Below are 19046 nucleotides of genomic sequence, written 5' to 3' on the forward strand. Positions count from 1 at the left end.
TAATACACGGGTCCAAAATGACCCGCTAACACTTCAGATGGCAGCAGAAAGCTAACACCAGAGGAAGGTTAAGCAAATGCAAGTCTTCCTTTCGAATAATCACATCATCACACAAGTTATGTGTGCTCTTTATCGGAATATGGTGACAATGGGTTGGGTGAAACAACCTTATTATATAATAAATAATATTTGCATTTTGTTCATGCCATTCATATCATTACTTTGTGACTAACATCAGACATGAATTTTTCCTTCAGTGATTGTCTATACATCCAGCCATCCATCTTCATCGGCTTATCCACTTTTGGGTCGCCAGGGCAGCAGCTCCAGCAGGGGACCCCAAACTTCTCTTTGACAAGCTACATTAACCAGCTCTGACTGGGGGATTCTGAGGCGTTCCCAGGCCCAGTTGGAGATATAATCTCTCCACCTATACCTGGGTCTTCCCAGAGGCCTCCTCCCAGCTGGACGTGCCTGGAACACCTCGTAGGCGCCAAGGAGGCATACTTACCAGATGCCCGAACCACCTCAACTGGCTCCTTTTGACCCAAAGGAGCAGCGCCTCTACTCCGAGTTCCCCACGAATGACTGAGCTTCTCACCCTATCTCTAAGGGAGACGCCAGGCATCCTCCTGACTTGTACCCTGGATCTCGTTCTTTGAGTCAGGACCCAGCCTTCATGACCACAGGTGAGGGTAGCTTTACCGTCTGGGTCAGCTCTCTTTTCGTCACAACGGTGCGATAAATTAAGTGCAATACCGCCCCCGCTGTGCCAATTCTTCGACCAATCTCCCGCTCCATTGTCCCCTCACTTGCAAACAAGACCCCAAGGTATTTAAACTCCTTCACTTGGTGTAAGGACTCATTCCCTACCTGAAGAAGCCACTGCATCGATTTCCTGCTGTGAACCATGGCATCAGATTTAGAGGTGCTGATCCTCATCCCAACCGCTTCACACTCGACTGTGAACTGATCCAGTGAATGCTGAAGGTCAAAGGCCGATGATGCCATCAGGACCACATCATCTGCATGAAGCAGCGATGAGATCCCCAGCCCACTTAACTGCAACCCCTCCCCACCCCAACTACGCCTCGATATCTTGTCCATAAATACTACAAACAGGATTAGTGACAGAGCGCGGCCCTGGCGGAGGCCATCTCTCAGCAGAAACGAATCTGACTTACTGCCGAGAACCCGGACACAGTCATACAGAGATTGGATGGCCCTGAGAAGAGACCCCCTCCCCCTGTACTCCTGCAGCACCTCCCACAGTATCTCCCGGGGTACCCGGTCATACGCCTTCTCCAGATCCACAAAACATATGTAGACCGGTTGGGCATACTCCCAGGCTCCCTCCAGGATCCTTGCGAGAGTGAATATCCGTCGTTCCATGACCAGGACGGAATTCCCATTGTTCCTCTTCAACCCGAGGTTTGACGATCGTCCAAACCCTCCTTTCCAGCAACTTGGAGTAGACTTTACCAGGGAGGCTGAGAAGCGTGATACCCCTGTAGTTGGCAACCAGTCTGCCACTCCCTAGGCACTGTCCCAGACCAAGACAGCCGCTCCATACCCAGAGCTTTCAGCATTTCTGGACGGATCTCATCAATCCCTGAGGCTTTGCCACTGTGGAGTTGTTTAACTACGTCTAAAACTTCCACCAAGGAATTTGACAACAATACATCATTATCCTCCATCTTTGCCCTCAAAGTGCTCCTTCCACCGCCCTATTACCTCCTCAGTTGAGGTCAACAGCGTCCCATCCTTACTGTATACAGCTTGGATGGAGCACAATGCAATGAACCAAACATAGGATCATGTCCAGTTGTTTTAATACGAACAATACACCGGAACTAATGTGAATAGGACGTGTTTATTGTTCTCCTCCAAAATTAGCTTTGATCAAGGGATATCTGTGTCTTCCGGTATGCAACACTGTGTTTTTTCCCCAGACCTAACAGTGGAAATAATCAAACATGCACTGTGTGAACACAGACTTCTTAGAGGGACGTGAGAAGCAAGTTGGCCTGCATGCTTGCAGCTGATCATTCATTTCTATGCTCTGTCTAATCACATTCACAGCTCTGCATCAAGTGCTCAAGGCGGTGTGTGAGTGTTTGTGTGTGTGTGTGTGTGTGTGTGTGTGTGTGTGTGTGTGTGTGTGTGTGTGTGTGTGTGTGTGTGTGTGTGTGTGTGTGTGTGTGTGTGTGGTAATGTAATGTCTCACACATATGCTTGCTTGTCTTCCTGCTGACAGGGATCACATCGCACCATGAAAAACACACACTATTAAAGCGAGTTACAGTCCAAAGTAAGTACTCAAGTTTCCGAAGTCAGACAACTGTAGTCACAGTCGGCCTATTGTAGAGTGCAGTCACTTTGAAAATATTAATAATAAAACTGTTTTGATATAGGACATTTCAAGATGCAGTCAAATGTTTTACAAGAGGTGACAAATACACAAAGCAGCAGGTGAAAACATTAGAGACAAATAAAGACAATAAAATAGCGCAAAAAATGAAAGACAAATCAGTGACTACTTTTTTCCTCATTTATTTCTGCAATGCCAGGGCAATAAATAGTTCCTTCTGCACAGACCTCTAACCTCATCCTTGGCCTTAAACATACATTGTGTCATTTTTTGAGTTGATTCTTAGCAAAAAAACATTTGTTCTTTCACAAATATGAGCTCATTCATGTGTAATTACTTCCACCAACTAATCAAAGTATTCTCGTACGCGTAGAATCTGCCATTCAGAATCATTCAGAATACATATGAGCAACTCGCTCGAATGGCAGCAACAATGTTTCGCCTCCATCTTTAAAATCCATTAGCCAAAGAGGAACATACACACACCTTTCGCTCTTTTTACAATGAGTGGCGCTGTGATGAATGACAGGGGGAAATTACTCACAACTGCAGGCAGTTGCCTGAAGATGGAGGATATTTCAACAATGTAATGGAGTCACCAAGGAAGCGAAAAAGAGAATTAAAACAACAACGCAACAGGCAAAGCAAAAAGATCGAAGTTGATATTGGAGTGGCTTGAACAGCTAATTTTGGGTTGGGCCACCATAGGAGTTAAAACTTGGAATGGGAAGGACTAGAAAGTAATATTCAGTGGGTTGTCATATACAATTTCACTGCTAGATGGGAGAGAAACTTACAATAAGGAAGGAAAAGACAGGGTGGGAAGCTATGAAGCGGGAGAGATCATCATAGTCCATCTAACATGGTTTTAATCAGAACTATCAATGCACTATAAATCTACCATGTCAGACATATGGTAAAGTGTATAGATGCATTCCATGCTAAACCAAAGATCCCCAAAACACATATTCAATATTTCCCTTCCAATAAAGTCACAGACTGGGATGGGACTACATCACAGAGTACTGAAAAAATCTTTGAAAAAAGAAATAAAAATTCAAGTCGGGATCTGTAATGTGTTTAGATAGGATGAATCCTGCCACCAAAAACAATTAGTCTTGAAAATGTCAGTCAGTATGTGGCCTAAGAGGCAGACATCATGGTTATGACATCATATCGGTGGCTGTGAAGCATAAGAGTTAGACGGCTTTAACAAGAGTAACAACAGCATGATATCATGACTGTCTGAGTGCCCTTGCAGGGAGGGTAATGATATAACTGCTCCAAACCGTTTACAGGAGCTAAAATGAAATTCTGTAAAGCGCAGAGGGCCTGTATAGGGGATACCCTGTTAATCCTGACGTAAGTTAAAGTTTTTATTTAGTTTCAATTATGGTGATATTATCTAAATGACTAAGTAAGCACCAGACTGTGATTTACAATGCATCTTGTGTGATGTTGTTAAATATTTTCATACACTGTGGTAATTTACTTACATATATGCGCAGGTGCCGGGCACACACCAAGCCGATGGAGCCGTTTTGATCCGGACCGCAGATCACCAGCACCGTTGGCTGCTTCTTTGCTAGAGAGCTGAGAGGGTAGGCCTGATGGAGAGACAGAATAAGAGGTATAGGCAGTTAAAAACAGGAGATTGTGACTGAGGAAAAAGCACAAGACAGAGATAGAAGAGATGTACAGAAAATAGACAGGGTTATTAATAGAGAACAATGAGACAAAAAAAAGAGGAAGATAGCTGGTCATCACTATGTAGTATTTATCCCTCAGGCTCAGGCTTCGCAGGTCATCCGATCTGGGCCTCTGCCTCTCCATCAAACTCAGAGGGCCTGAATGCAGCATGCCAGTCACACCAGGCAAGGGTAGAAATGGCCCCAGCTATAATGTGTCTTCCTACTATGAGAAAATGTCCAATCTAATTAAAACAACCCTGGCAGCAGTGGAAAAAATACCAGTAGCCTCGCCATGGGATGCTTCCGTAAGTGTAACACACTTTCCGTCGCGGCCCCGGCTGCAGCAATCTGCTGGCATTTGCCTCGTTTGCTGGGCACATATTCCCTTGTAAAGCACCCTGCACCTTCTTAAACGAGACAGGTATTTGCCTGAGGAACTGTTAACCTGAGTGGCTAATTTTCCTTCTACACCTTAACGGAAGTTCTGAGTGTGTGTGTGTCTCAGTCATGATCATAACTGAAAGCCCTGAAAGTGTCTGCCTTCATTTTCCACAGTTGTTCAGTGGAGAGTTTCTGCACTATTACATTATGGAATGATTGTTCATCATTATAAAGGTTACAGAATAATAAGAATAACTTGAACTGAGGGAGACAGTTTACGCAGACTTCTGGAAATCCTGCCCAATTAGATGTGTGTCAAAACACAAGTCGTAAAAACAATTAGCCAAGGTTTGTCACAGCCATAAATAGTCCACGGCCGCAGTTCACAGGAATGGTTTGGATAAATGGCAGTGCAATTATTTTGTAATTGTGGAGCTCATATAAAAGAAAGTACATAACGTATTAATGGATAAATAAACCAAACAAGAAGTCTGAAAATAAAAGGGTAAAAGCAATTACTGTGACCTAAATTAATAATGATGTATGTTTTTCAAAAAGGATTGTGGGGTACAGTCAGCCAGTTACATCTTTTGTTTTGTTTATTGATAAGTAGATGAGCGGATCCTATAATTAATTTATGAGCTCTTCATAATAAAGAACATTTTTCCTGGGCTCCTTATTAGTGGTTTCTCTTAACTACATCACCGTACCATGTTATTATTTTATAAATATCCTATAATCAGGAAGTAGTCACACCATAATTTATGAGTTGTTACCCCTTTATTACAAGGCTTTCAGTCAATGTTTTATTGTGCCCCCATTAACGATTATAGTATATGAAATTACATTGTTTATCCTCGGCCTCCAAAGTTTGGAGATGAGCTCAAAAATTGGCAGAGATTCGGCCACAGCACATAAAATCCATTTAATTCCACTTCCACTAATCTATTCAAAGTTCACATGGAAAAATAGGCCGTTTACCACATTGTATAATTGCCAATAACAAGATTCAGATTAACTGGAGCGATGTATCCAGGAGAAGAGACAGCACCCGTTACCTCCATCATAACCGCTCAGTTGAGAAATCATCACACAGACTCGATGAGATGGAGGAGAGAGCGTTATGGTCACTGAGGGCCATGTGGCTGTAATATTAGGAGAGAGGAGCAAGAGGTGTTGAGAGAAAAAGAGAGACAGAAGTAGAGACTAAAAGTTGAAGACAGTAAAACAGGAGAGCGTCTTTCATTTTTATATTCAATAAAACAGACGCTCTTAGTGAGTTTCACACTGTCTAATCTGATTTTAATGAAATATCACACTGAGTTAATTAGTGTGTGTGGCATAATGTCTCCATCATAAGCTGCACCCTATTGAGGGAAATGCTAACTTTAACCAGAAAAGTCTTGGGAATGCTGAGAAGCTAAATAGCTAAAGCTAAACTATATTGCTGGCATAATTGCGTAGGAAAAAGGTAAAACAAATGAGAACAGTTTGGAAAGTGAGAATGGTTTTAATTAGTATAAATTGCATTGAAATGTTGAATAATACCACTAATGTATCAAACAAAAGTGGATTATATTAAGGTTTTATTGAAAAGCTGCTGGTTGAAATGTGTAAGAAGGTTAAGTTGTAGGAAAAAGTAGAAATGGTTCTTATTAATAAGAATGCCGCTGGAAATTCCACCAGATGCATGTATTTTCACCAATGTCCATTTAAAAAAAAATATTGAAAAATGAGTCATAGTATAGTATGTCGGAATGAGTGATTAAAAAGTTATAGTAAAGTATGTTGAAAAGCCATTGTATAAGATGTTGAGAAAAGTGATAAAAAGTCATAGTGTAGAAAGCAAAAAAAAAGTGATAAAGAAGTCATAGAACAGAATGTCGGGGGTAACACTTTACAATAAGGGACACAAAAAAACTAGATAGTTAATGATTAACAAATGAGGAACAAATGAGGAAGGAATGAGTAACGAATGGTAAGTTAACAGTAGGCTAGGTACTGATTGGCTGAGATTCAAGCACTAATGATTAGTTACTGTTACACAGACTGGTAGTTACTGTTAACTGAATGAGTAACAAATAGTTAGTTAAGCATTCACTGCCATTGGTACTGAGTGGTGATTACTCATCAATGAATGAATAGTTGTGCATTCACTACCATTAAGTAAGCATTGTGCGTTCTTGGAGATAAAGTGAGATGTCAGTTATTAACCACCACCCTGTACCAATGGTAGTGAATGCTTAACTAATCATTCATTAATGATTAACCACTTAGTATGATATCTCACTTTATCTACAGGTGTGAACAATGCTTAACTAATGGTAGTGAGTGCTTAACTAGTCATTATATAAATCTTAAGTAAAGAATATATGTTAATACCAAATAAACTCTAGATTGATGTGTTATCTTTGCCATTATTAGATACCTTCCCCCGCTGTTAGCGTAGCTTTGCCAACCTGTTACCCAATCAGCTACAAAGAACTTTTCAGGAATATACTTACATTTTGTGTATGTACTAGTACATGTTTACATGCTTTAAGGTTAAAAAAAAGGTTTAATTTTCTGATGCTGCCCATTGCTGCTGCACCTGTGGTGCCTGCCTCTTTAATCCCTCCTCCCAAAAAAGACCAGTCGGTTCTGATTGGCCAGCGCGCTTCCTGGAAACTCTGGAGCCTCCGCCGTGTTTCCCTAGTTGAAGCTAGAGCTACTGCTACAACGTATATAGCAGGACTTTGTACCATGTAAAATCACCAATAAAGGCTTCTAAACCAAATATTACACAACCGGACATGTCCTAGCAGTAAAGTGACCAGAATTTAAAGAGAAACGACCAGCATTGGCCAAGATTACAGCTATGTTGCGTTAGCACGTAGCTGCTTAATAGTTAGCAGTATTGCTAATGTTTGTAGATTGTAGTGGAACAAATAAGCCCTTTCTACTGTCAAAAATCACAATTCCGGTGAATTTAACGGCACTGGCAGCCAGATGGCAGACATTGTTTACTGCCGTTAGCATGTAGCTACATGGGACAGTGTTAAGTGGCTTAAAAAAAGAACACTGCAGTCCTACCTACTTGGAGAAGATGACCAATCATAGAAGGCTGACTTAGAGTTGTGTAACACACTGACAGTAAAAAAAAAGTGTTCAGAATAGTTGGAAATCTGAACTTTGTAGCTCACATGGATTTGTCTAAAATATGTTTACCTCATTATTTGAAGTTTTTGGAAAAGCATAATATGTGACCTTTAAATCTAAACAACCACCCCATTTGGTAGTCATCAGCACACTACAACATTTCAGGATTTGCGACAGATTGTGATCTCCCCCATGTAGGTATTTATATAAAAATAAAACATATATGGATCAAAGAAACAAAGATGTAGAGTTGATGCTGTATCAATCAATATCACTCTGTAGTTCTTTTTGTATATTTTCAGCAAAATCCCTCTGATAAGCCCACTGTATACAACTTTTTCAATTCAAAATGGCAGACAGACTAAGTTAGCAACTAGCTGGTAAACACAGTGTAGCTATTTTCAAGGAAAAGTTTTTTCGGTAACACTTTATAATAACTACACGCTATAAAGCATTACTTAAGCATTAGTAAATTAGGAATTCATCATTTATAAAGCATTATTCATACATTTATACCCATTAGTAAGTCATTTATAATCACAGTTATAAATGTTTTAACTTCACATTATTAAGCATTAGTTAAGCATTAGTGAATAGTCTTTATCTGTGGATTTAGTGGTATCTAGTGTTGAGGTTGCTGAATTGTAAGCAAGCATTAATTTATCTACAGTATATTAATTGCATGCCTAAACTTCAGAAATAAAATTAAAATGGTCCCACTTTGGATTGTCAGACTTTATGTGGGACAAATTTCAAGAACACCTGAGATGCAAGCAGAAGGCATTTGTTGATTTGAGGTGGAATAACCCTAAACCAACATGTAGGTCTCTTAATTGCAACCATTCAGTGTCACGTTTTGTATTGTAGATTAAAACTGAATGTTAGTGTGACTCGCAAGCCGTGTGTGTGTGTGTGTGTGTGTGTGTGTGTGTGTGTGTGTGTGTGTGTGTGTGTCAAAGAGTGTGCGAGTAAAAAAAAACAATATTGTGGAACACTAAATTTATGTTGTTATAATTGCAGCCCAAACTCCAGAGCAGGTGGTGGACCGGTACAAAAGAATTCTTAGACAGTTCAGTAAAGGAGGGACCATGTCTGCTGCTTTCAACCATGTTGGAGTGGACAGGAACACGGTGGTGGTCAATGCTCCAATCGCAGAGCTGTTCATTGCTGCACCTGGCAAGTACAAGGAACTCCTTAAAACCACAATAATGTGAAGAAACTCAGCGTGTTTGCCACACAGTGTGATACTGCTTTTCAGGAGGACCAAGGAGTAGAGGACACAATCACAGCCTATAAGGCTTCTGGAAAGCTTCTGCCCCTAAAAAAAAGTGAGCTCTGATGCTGGGGTAGTAAAGCTGACATGGGTTTCACATCTACTCTAAAGTTGTTTTAGTTGTTACATTTTGACATTGAAATGATTTTATATTATTTTTTTATGAAGATTTTATTTGGCACCTCTAAATTTGTATTCAGCCATGGGTGTTTATACTTGAAAGAAATGTATTCACTTTATTTTATCATATATTTGTACATGGTGCATTTTATGAACAGTTCTACAGTTTATCCAGCCGTGATTTGTCTTGTTTTTTTATTAACGAATGGCTGAGATGTTTTGTAATAAATAATTGATATGTTGTATATCACTTTATGTAGTCTTTTTCCCTTTTCTGTTCAGAAGATAACTGATTTGTGTTACAATATCATTTGTAAATGCTTAATGAGGCATAGATAGTCCTCACTTTAGATGAGCTCTCACTAAGTCCTTACTAACAGTTAGTAAATGCTTTGTAACTACCTGAATTGTCATGAATTGCAGTATTAATAAGTGTTATAAACCATCTATGAACACGTGCACTGCATTAGACCATTTCTAAATAATTACATGTAATTTCAACTTAGTGGTTGATCAAAGCACTGGGGGGGGGGGGGGGCCTTCAACAGAACATCCAAGCAACCCTTTGCTGGTCCCGTCACAGCAGATCTCTGGAAGCGCAGGTCGGAGTTTTGAACAGGAGTTCAGAGAAACATTACCAGGCCTGTAACGGTGAGGCTTTTCCCTGCCACCAGTAACATTAGCTGGGGCCTCTTTGAGGTTGTCTTAGCAGCAGCCTTTGAGTTTTGCCACTAGTACATTTACAAGTTGTGCTGAGATTGTTTATATTCTTCCTCAGGAGAGTATAAAAAACAGGCACTTATGTAATAATTCTAACACTTTCCGAATGATCTTATGAACCATTAATAACTCATACATAATATGGTTTGTCATTAAAATAGTACTTCATTTATATATAGTGACATGATAATATAGAAAGTATAAAAATACAATTATTAAGCACATTATAGATGAGCTTATTAATAAAGAATACAACATGTTAATAGTGTGTAGATAATAAAGAATAAAACATGTATAACTGTGCTTATAAATGACTTACTAATGGGTATTAATGAATGAATAATGCTTTTTAAATGATGAATTCCTAATTCACTAATGCTTAACTAACGCTTAATAATGTGAAGTTAAAACATTTAACTGTGCTTATAAATGACTTACTAATGGGTATTAGTGAATGAATAATGCTTTATAAATGATGAATTACTAATTTACTAATGCTTAAGTAACGCTTCATAGCGTGTAGTTTTTAGAAAGTGTTACGGTTTTTTCTTACATTAATAGTTGGTGGACAGAAAAGCAAAGCTAAAAGGAGAGTGAATACTGGACATGAATTTGCCAGGTGGCCAGAAGGTGGTCAAATGAATGCTATTGTTTCTCTGTATCTCCTGGAAGTGTAAATAGTCAAATGTTTGCCACCATGTAAGCCATTATAACCATCCCGTAGATTTAAAATGCAAAAAACTACAGTAGTTTAGTCTTTCTTCAATTGCACTTTCTGTCTCTGTTTATTGCTTCACTTCATGCAACATCCAAAAGAGCACATCAGCAGCTAATGGCTTTTTCTCTTACTGTTAAAAGCCGTCAGGAGGATCCGTAATATCAGTGCTGGAGCTGTTTCATGCTGCTGGAGAAACCATTAGAGCCACACACTGGTAAGCAGCTATAAAGGGAGCAGGCTGAATCAATTCAGGCAGCATTCTGACGCGTTTTTAAGCATTTGTCTCATCTCACTTGGAAAAGAAGCCTGATTTCCTCTAACACCTCTTAATCCTAACTCATTTACTCTGATATCAAGCCTCCACATGGATCACTAAAATGGAGAAAGCAATTAGCAAAAGAGGAGTGTTGGTGAAACTGAAAGTGCTTTTTTGTTTGTCAGTTTGTAGAATGAAAACAGAGAGATTCCCGTGGCATTCTTTAAGTTGATACTGGATTTAATAGCTTCTTTAGTCATTATATAGTATGAACTCACTGGTGAATTACACCCTTAGAAAAAAAGCCACGCACCAAATACCAAATCACACCTGTCACTCACAGACTTAAGGATTTTGTATCAGCAATGATGACAGCTTCACTCCTTTCTTATGTTAAGTTAAATATATTGATACATATCTATGATGCGCTTCATTCCGGACGAATGTATTTTCTTTTAATAAAATTCTCAAACATTTCAAACTGCCTTGCCAACAAATGACAAAGTATTATTTTAGAAAAACAAGGTTTTACGACTCCGTTTTAGGCTAATAAGATTGTTGAAATGTTTTCCGGTGTTTGAGATATTTATGATATTTTTTAAGTGGAGGAGGTTTATACAAGTACAGCATCTGTTCAGCAGGTTTGTGCGCTGGTTGCTTATTTTTATCTGCTCATCTGGGAAACTTGACATTTTCTCAGTTTGCTGCTTATTGGACATTTAAGGTCTACAGCTGAGTTTTACGTATTTCCAAAAAATAAAAATAAACGAACTATACAGAATAGTATCATACTAGTTTTGCATAAATTATTAATGAAATATACTGTGAGCTTTAGGAGGATGAATTAGGAAAGGTCCACATTAAGAAAGGTTGGATAGTGCAGTGCTGCTGCAGCTGCTGCCCCTGTGACACACACACAAACATACACACACACACACCACCTAGAAATTTGGCTGTCTTGATTGTTATAAGTCTCCAAGGGACAACCTCTTTGAAATAAATGATGAAGGCACGTGTTGTTTCAGCACCAATTAACCTGAAACACACACTGAGCCTGAGAAAACACAACCATGATCCTAGAAACACAAATACACTCACAAAATGCAGAAAAACAGTGCCTTTTATATTTGTGCTAGATGACTAAACTACAGTCTTGTGGCTCCTGTTAACTATAGACTAATGCCTTACTGTGTGGTAACAAAAACATCTCCTGTCGCCAATCAGGTGCTGAAAAGCCTCACACTGATACAGAAACACAGTCTGGACCTGGTCTGGTGGTTGCAGCTGTTGGAACAGTGAAGGGATGGCTTTCACAAGAACTGTGTGTGTGTGTGTGTGTGTGTGTGTGTGTGTGTGTGTGTGTGTGTGTGTGTGTGTGTGTGTGTGTGCGCGTGCGCGTTCGTGTGTGTGTGCATGTGCGGCTTTGTGTGTCAGCTAGCCAGCGTAGGTGTTTTTTTGTGGTACACTTGGAAGCCAACAGCAGTAGGCCAACAGTGAAACCAGCAAAATGAGACTGTCTGCATCTCCATCTACTGTAATTTTCCTCAAATAGCAATGATGTCATTTAAGCAGTAGGGTACCGTGGGCAGCAGTGATCCGCAGCGTCCAGGCCATGTTTGTCTAGGAAGGCTATGCTGTTGGGACTGTTGGTGGAGGGCCAGGCATGGGGCCAGCGGTGACTAATGATAATAGAGGGGAAGTGGATGTGGTGGGTTTAATCACACACTCTGAGGGGAGAACACACAGTCTCTGATGCTGTTACTCTGCCTGTCTCAGCCTTTACTTCTTCTCTTTTCCATTTCACTTTCTTCAGGCTGTTGCTGTTGGGTCTGCATGTTTCTCACCCTCCAAGAATGTAATAGCTTTGTTTGGTTAAACAATAATACAGTTGTAGCGTTTAATAAGAATACCTATACAATCAAATCAATTAAGAGCATAAAATTAGGTCCAATCATGAATGCAATAACGACTCATATAACACACTAAAACAAACACTACTTGAATCTGCATTAAAGATTCTTGGCCACAAGTCTGCAGCGCAACAAGCTGCAAACACAATATTGACTTATTATCACCTTATAAAGTTGCCATGTTAGCAGATGTTAGCAGTTGCTTATTTACACATCCAGTAGACAAGGAGCAACACTGTGATTAATTTGTAGTTGCTTTTACCACCTGGCTAATGTATTAACTCTCCTGTTAGCTCTGGTTTAGTCTCCACCAATTCCTGATGGGAAATATCTGGCTTTTTAGCTGTTAAATGCGCAATTAGATTATCAATGAATGAAGCAAAAATGCCCTGTTTCGCCGTTAACTAAAGTAAAAACTGGTTTGTGTATCCGTCCTGTGATTCAGATCCTCTCCCAAATGTAATGTTCTTCCATGGCCCATGCTACACCCTTCCGCCGAGTTTACATGAAAATTGTGCCAGTGGTTTTTCCATAATCCTGCTAACCAAAATGCCATGACTATGACATTGTACAAAAACACATACACAACAACTCACATGATATCTATGAAATTGACATTAAATTGAAGTTACGTTTAGCGGACAAAATGTGACTGTAAAAGTCAACGTGACTATTAAGTTTAGGCACTAAAATGACTGGTTAAGATTAGAAAAATAGTTTGTGGCTTGTGTTTTAACCTCAGTGCATCCATTTCCCAGTACATTCTTCCAGGACACAAACTTTGCCCCCCAGGTTGGAAGTCCTCTGTTTTAGGACCCCTCAACCACCCCAACCTTATCCCGACTCAGATTTTTCCAGTCTAATAGTGGTTCTCCAGTCAGATATCTCTGATGTCTCCGTCTTCCCTGACTGTCTCTCTTCTTCTCTTTCTTGTGTCTGTCTCTTTCTTTTTTTTGAGGAGAGATGTAAAATATATCCTAATATCTCTTGTGTTGTCTTCCCATCAAAATTGAAAAACAACACTTTGGTTATGGTCAATAAACTTCAATAAACCTCATTTATAGGAGATTAGACCTAATGTTTGAGTAATAAAAGAAGAAATTCTGAATTATTTAGACTAAAATTAAAGGAATGTTTGTTGATGGATAATCACAGACGGGAATATGTCAACTTTTAACAAATACTATTTCAAAAACACTTCCAGATTTTTCAAATGCTATAAAATTGATTAATAATGAAAGCAGAGATTTGTACTTGCCAAAGAGCGTTGTGTGGAATCAATCATGTTATTCTGGGTAGTTAAAAAGAAGATTGATTTAGGAAACTGGGTCAATTTGACCCGAGGACAAAATGAGAGTCTAACTGCTTTTATCACTTTTGTTGATGTGTTTTTTTGTAACTTTTTACTGGAAACCACTCATTTGTGTCTGTGCTTCTGTCAATGTCTCATTACTTCTTTTTCTTTTAATTCCTCCTTTTGACAGCAGCGCAGGGTTTCATGTGTCTTGTAGCTCAGACTCTTATTAAACCAAGCCAGTGGTCTGGTCAAAGGGAACCACATGTGTTCCTAACAGCCCTCTTCTGACACACACTCTTGGCTTGACACAGTCCAGACCACAGAGAAGAAGAGTCGTGGTTCTGGACCGGTGTGGTTGAGGAGGGCTGCCACATAGGGGGCTCAGATGTTCTGCCTCCCTTCAAATGTTTGGGAGTAAATGTCACCAAAAGTTAGAACATTTCCTTTCCACGTAATCATTTTGTAATTTAGGAATGCAAATTAGGAAAGTGTAAGTTTCAGCAGTTCTGACTTTTTACCCTTATGTACAGTCAAAAATTCACACCAGAGTCTACCTGAGGGTTCCAATGAGTACTGAGGCCCAGAAGGACAGAATGTGCAGCTTTCCTAAAAAAGCTGCAAGAAAATCGGGTTTGCTGAATGATACACAGGGAGGCTATTAAACAGATTTGCACAGGAGTGGGTTGGTTGAGGCCACCCTTTGATCATACTTTACCTGAATTTGTAACGGTTGTTCTGGATTGAATGGCTTTATGCAGAAAGTGACAGTAATTGGAAAGTATGCATGACTTCCTTAGTTTAGGAATTAGAATATCAAGAATATCAGATGGATCAATCCCTGACCTTTAGATGGTTGGAGGGAAAAGGATGGATGGGGATTATGAATGAATTAAAAACATTAAAAAAGTCTGCCTTGTGTTATGTTCTACCACCTACTTACAGAAGAAAGACAGAAACAAAGGAGATCTGGACAATAGAAGGTGGGCTGACCTTAGTGATGGCTTGGGCGCATGCTTGTCCCCAAATCTCAATCAGCTGCTGTTGTCCAAACCTGTAGTCCCTCAGTAGCTCAGTCTCAATAGCTGCCGCCTCCCCTTTACTGTCAGACACAGAATAAGAAAAAATAGTGTTAACAAAAGAGGTATTGTTCGTTATCATCGTCATCAATCAAAATCATCATCAGCACAACTCTGAGTGGAGGTGTTTAGAAAGAGAATCATGTTGTCACTGGTGTGCTCTAAACCTCATTACTGCAAATGGCTTCACACATCATTAAGCCCACCAGCAGAAGTGCACAGAATTTAAAGTGCCTGTAGTGTAAAAGAAATGTCCTTTTCTGCCTGAATATACTGTACAGTTCAAGTAATAGCAGGCATATACAAGGTAAGAATTATTTGAAATAACACATAATTTGGTGGTTGTATGAATAACACAGTGACCCGCGAGACACTAAAAAGGTTTTTAAAACACAGTAAAATTGGTCTGCTTACAGTCAGACATGATTGAGTGGTTGTCACATGCCTGCTCATAAGCAGCAAGTGTTGCTTTAGGTACGTTTTTAAGACTTTCTGTATATAAATGTCTACTCAAACCATGAGCCAACCAACACGGGTGATGAACTGAGTTGTGGCCTTTACGGTATCTTACGTATGCCAGGTTGTGCCTGTATATGTGAACCCAACCTGATGATGTGTTTCAGCGTGTGTGTGTGTGTGTGTGTGTGTGTGTGTGTGTGTGTGTGTGTGTGTGTGTGTGTGTGCGCGTGCATGCAGGTCTCATTTAGGGATCTGATTCTGTGAAGTCACATCCATTCCTTTTACTCTACCGACACTTGGTGGTCCTCCTCAGTACTGCAGCTCAAACACAACTCTTGGATGATGACACAATTACTTTCATTTAGAAACAAGACTGGTGTCTTACATTTCTTCCCCATTTGCTGTACTCTAAAACATCTCAGAGAGACGTGAGAAAACCCTACAGCAGAAGGATTAATGCAGCAGCCAAAATAGTATGAAAGAGTGATTATATGTTTGCGTCTACCCTTCATTTCATCAGACTACTGCAGACCAATTAGAGCACATGAAAAAGGGGTCGAAGCACTGCTGCAACAGGGTCTGCTCCAATTAAAATCTTTACCTCTCAGAAAAGACGAAGAGCTCTTTGCATAAATGAAAGTTAACGTGTGCCTGTGGGTTTTTCTTTAGGTTACATTTTCTTTTTTGTTTCATCATGTGTCATACATAACTAAATACTGACGAGTGTAGAACATTCAACTACCCCAAAGGATTCATAATATTAGACATTTGCACAAAGATGATTAGAAGTGTGAGGGAAATAAATTATCATTTATGTAGTAACAACGTTGTAGTATGCCACTGTCTGCCCAATTTCAGCTCCGATTTCCAAGATGAAACACTTCTGTTATGTTCTCTCTGTGCTTTGTGCTGATCTAAATCTCTTGGTTATGCTGTGTGTGTGTGTGTTTGTGTGTGTGTGTGTGTGTGTGTGTGTGTGTGTGTGTGTGTGTGTGTGTCAGCAAGCCAGTGTAACTAAGTGGGGTTTCTGGCATTTACCTGTGCCAGTGGAGCAGCAGCCGCTGTCACCCACGGCTCACCTCGGGGATGTTTCCTGAGTCACTGTGACAAGTTGATCTTTAGAAAGTTCACCTTGGTCCACAGGGTTCGCTCTGTGTTTGCTGCACCCGGCAGATGACTGGACAAGACTCAAAACCAATGGCAGATGCTTTCATGCCACATGCTGCATGTTTTGTTTTTTTATTATCAGCAGTTGCATCATATGCATATGCGCTTATCATAATTATTAATTCAACCATTTGTTTACCTGTGAATATGAGTGAATGAATAAAAACCTTGCTGGAAGCTTCCAAACCAAATTGCTTCTAAAGAAAAGCAGGTATGTAGAAATAACCCTGCCCTTGATTTAAAGAAAAAATGAATGTGAAGTGTGTGTGTGTGTGTGTGTGTGTGTGTGTGTGTGTGTGTGTGTGTGTGTAAAGCAGTTGCAGAGAAAATAGGGGCTTATGAGTACTAGCTTGTGTTGCACCTGTGGCCACAGCCATTACCACCCAGCAGCCTCTCCTCCCAGAGGTAGGGTTGATTTCCCCATGCTACATGTGATGTGCTCCAGCAGTGTGTCATCTTCACTGTAGCACTGCTGATCTCAACCTGCTAAATGAGTCTGTTTACCTTACACTTGAGATAAGATCAAATGAAACATTAATGGTTCCTATGGGGGAATGAGGACACTGCTGTAGCAAATACTGGGAGTGTATGCAGCAAAGACAATCATGAAACAATTAAACAATAATGGAGAAATTGTGGGTTCTAAAACATTAAAATGCCAATGACAACACATGAATAAAATATAATGTGTGGATGAAAGTGTGACAATTACAAAGTCTACAAAAATGAGCAACACTAGTCCTTCATAATCAGCTCTCATTCTTTCCAGCATACTGTATTCTTGAAAGAAATAACTCACATAAACCGTTTGGAAGTACTTGTTGTAGCCTATGTAACATCCTCATCTGGAGAAAATATAGCAACATACCACATGAATGCAATGGGTGAACACAAAAACACTTGTTAAATATAATGTAATCCAATGCAAAAGCCCTGCAACACATAGGCCCACAGTATAAGTAGACTAGCACACAAACACGCCAAAATTTACCCTGTAATGTCAACAAATACTCATAACATGTATTGTATAGCCATAGTCTGCGACTGCAAAGCATACTTGTATCATATGAGATATTTATTTTTCACTAAATATGAGAAGGGCTTCTATTTCTCTAACGTTGGAAGACTGAGACAACCACATTCCCCCTTTCCGTGTCAGCTTGCCTTATTTTCTCCTTTTCAGCATGCCCTGTGGGTGAGATAAGTAGCGTGATTTAAATAACTGAAAGTGAAATATTGCAGTTGATATCTTTCCAAACTCATTGTACTACACTTGGCAGGGGGAGCTCTATGTTTCAAAGCAGAATTATATTAATGGATAATTTTGTTTTACAAAAATACCAACAAACATCTGGCAAATAAAAATTAAGAGCATATGAACATAACTGTTCGTCACACTTGAGAATATCTTTGAGCTATGTTTTAGCTAAGCTAGCAGCATGCCAAGCAAATGTTAGCTATCATTCTACACTTAGAGAGTTAAAATAGTAAAGTTTTTCCTGATAAAAGTTTTTCGGCATTGTCATTGTGAGCATGTTAGCATGCTAACTTTAACATTAGCTCATAGCACTACACTGTGCCCGGGCACAGCATCACAGGGCTGCTAGCATGGCTGTAAAATTAGCCTTGTCAACAAACTGAACTGTTCCCTGCCAAAGCAAGAGGTACTTTCATCAAGACACGAAGAAGAAAAACATTTTCCTGGACGGCAGTATAACATTCATTAGTAGGCTGCAGTTACTTATTTTTATCTCGTTGTTGGCTGTGTTGTTTGCACATTGCCTCATTAAAAGTGAAGATACAGCGCTGCTGCTGGCTGCTCCAGATTTACTGTTGTGTAATTAACTAAACTGGGCCCACTAGTAGACGCCCCTGTGTGGATGCTTGATGGGAACTGTGCTGTTCAAATAAAGAGCAGGCAATATTAGCCAGATCCCTGCCTTGGAGAGGACAGGGAGAGAAGAGGTCCTCTTCTCTATCCCCCTCTGGGCCTGTCCTCTCTCCCATTAAGTGTCCACTTCTCACTTGATCTTATACCCTTTTTATTCATACTTCAGGCCCTTAAATGCAAATAAAGCACCACATCAAACAACGTGTTGATAAGAAGGACTTATTTGTGTGTGTCTGTTTCTGTCCTATACAAATCTGTGACTGTGATCTGTGATGTCCATATTCATTAACAACAACATGTTGATGTCTGATGAAGAGGTGAAAACAAGAGCCACACAGAGAAAAAGAAAACAGAGAGCACATGGGAGATGACTCCCCCTGGTTGATTGGTTTTTGGTTATGATTTTGGCATCATTCTAATGGAGATGCTGATGTCCTACAAAGCCTTATAGCTTGGACTATGTTGCAATTAAACAAGATTAGCAGCAGGCTTTCCCAGGTGTGTTTTGTGTGTCGTGTATGTGTGTGTGTGTGTGTGTGTGTGTGTGTGTGTGTGTGTGTGTGTGTGTGTGTGTGTGT

General features: G+C 39.9%; 1 protein-coding gene and 1 long non-coding RNA gene across 2 annotated transcripts in view; both read right to left on the reverse strand.

The window, feature by feature from the left end:
* LOC117950360 overlaps positions 1 to 19046 on the reverse strand; it is a 340112-nt gene that overhangs the window by 281053 nt on the left and 40013 nt on the right. The window lies entirely within an intron of this gene.
* yjefn3 (YjeF N-terminal domain containing 3) overlaps positions 1 to 19046 on the reverse strand; it is a 49272-nt gene that overhangs the window by 4012 nt on the left and 26214 nt on the right. Inside the window, exons 3-4 of the mRNA XM_034881317.1 lie at positions 14866 to 14974; positions 3868 to 3978 (exon numbers count right to left, since the gene is read on the reverse strand). Coding sequence (XP_034737208.1) covers positions 3868 to 3978; positions 14866 to 14974 — 220 coding nt within the window. The remainder of the gene's footprint in view (positions 1 to 3867; positions 3979 to 14865; positions 14975 to 19046) is intronic.

The sequence above is a fragment of the Etheostoma cragini genome, chromosome 9, assembly GCF_013103735.1.
Source record: "Etheostoma cragini isolate CJK2018 chromosome 9, CSU_Ecrag_1.0, whole genome shotgun sequence".
In the NCBI taxonomy this organism is placed as follows: Eukaryota; Metazoa; Chordata; class Actinopteri; order Perciformes; family Percidae; genus Etheostoma; species Etheostoma cragini.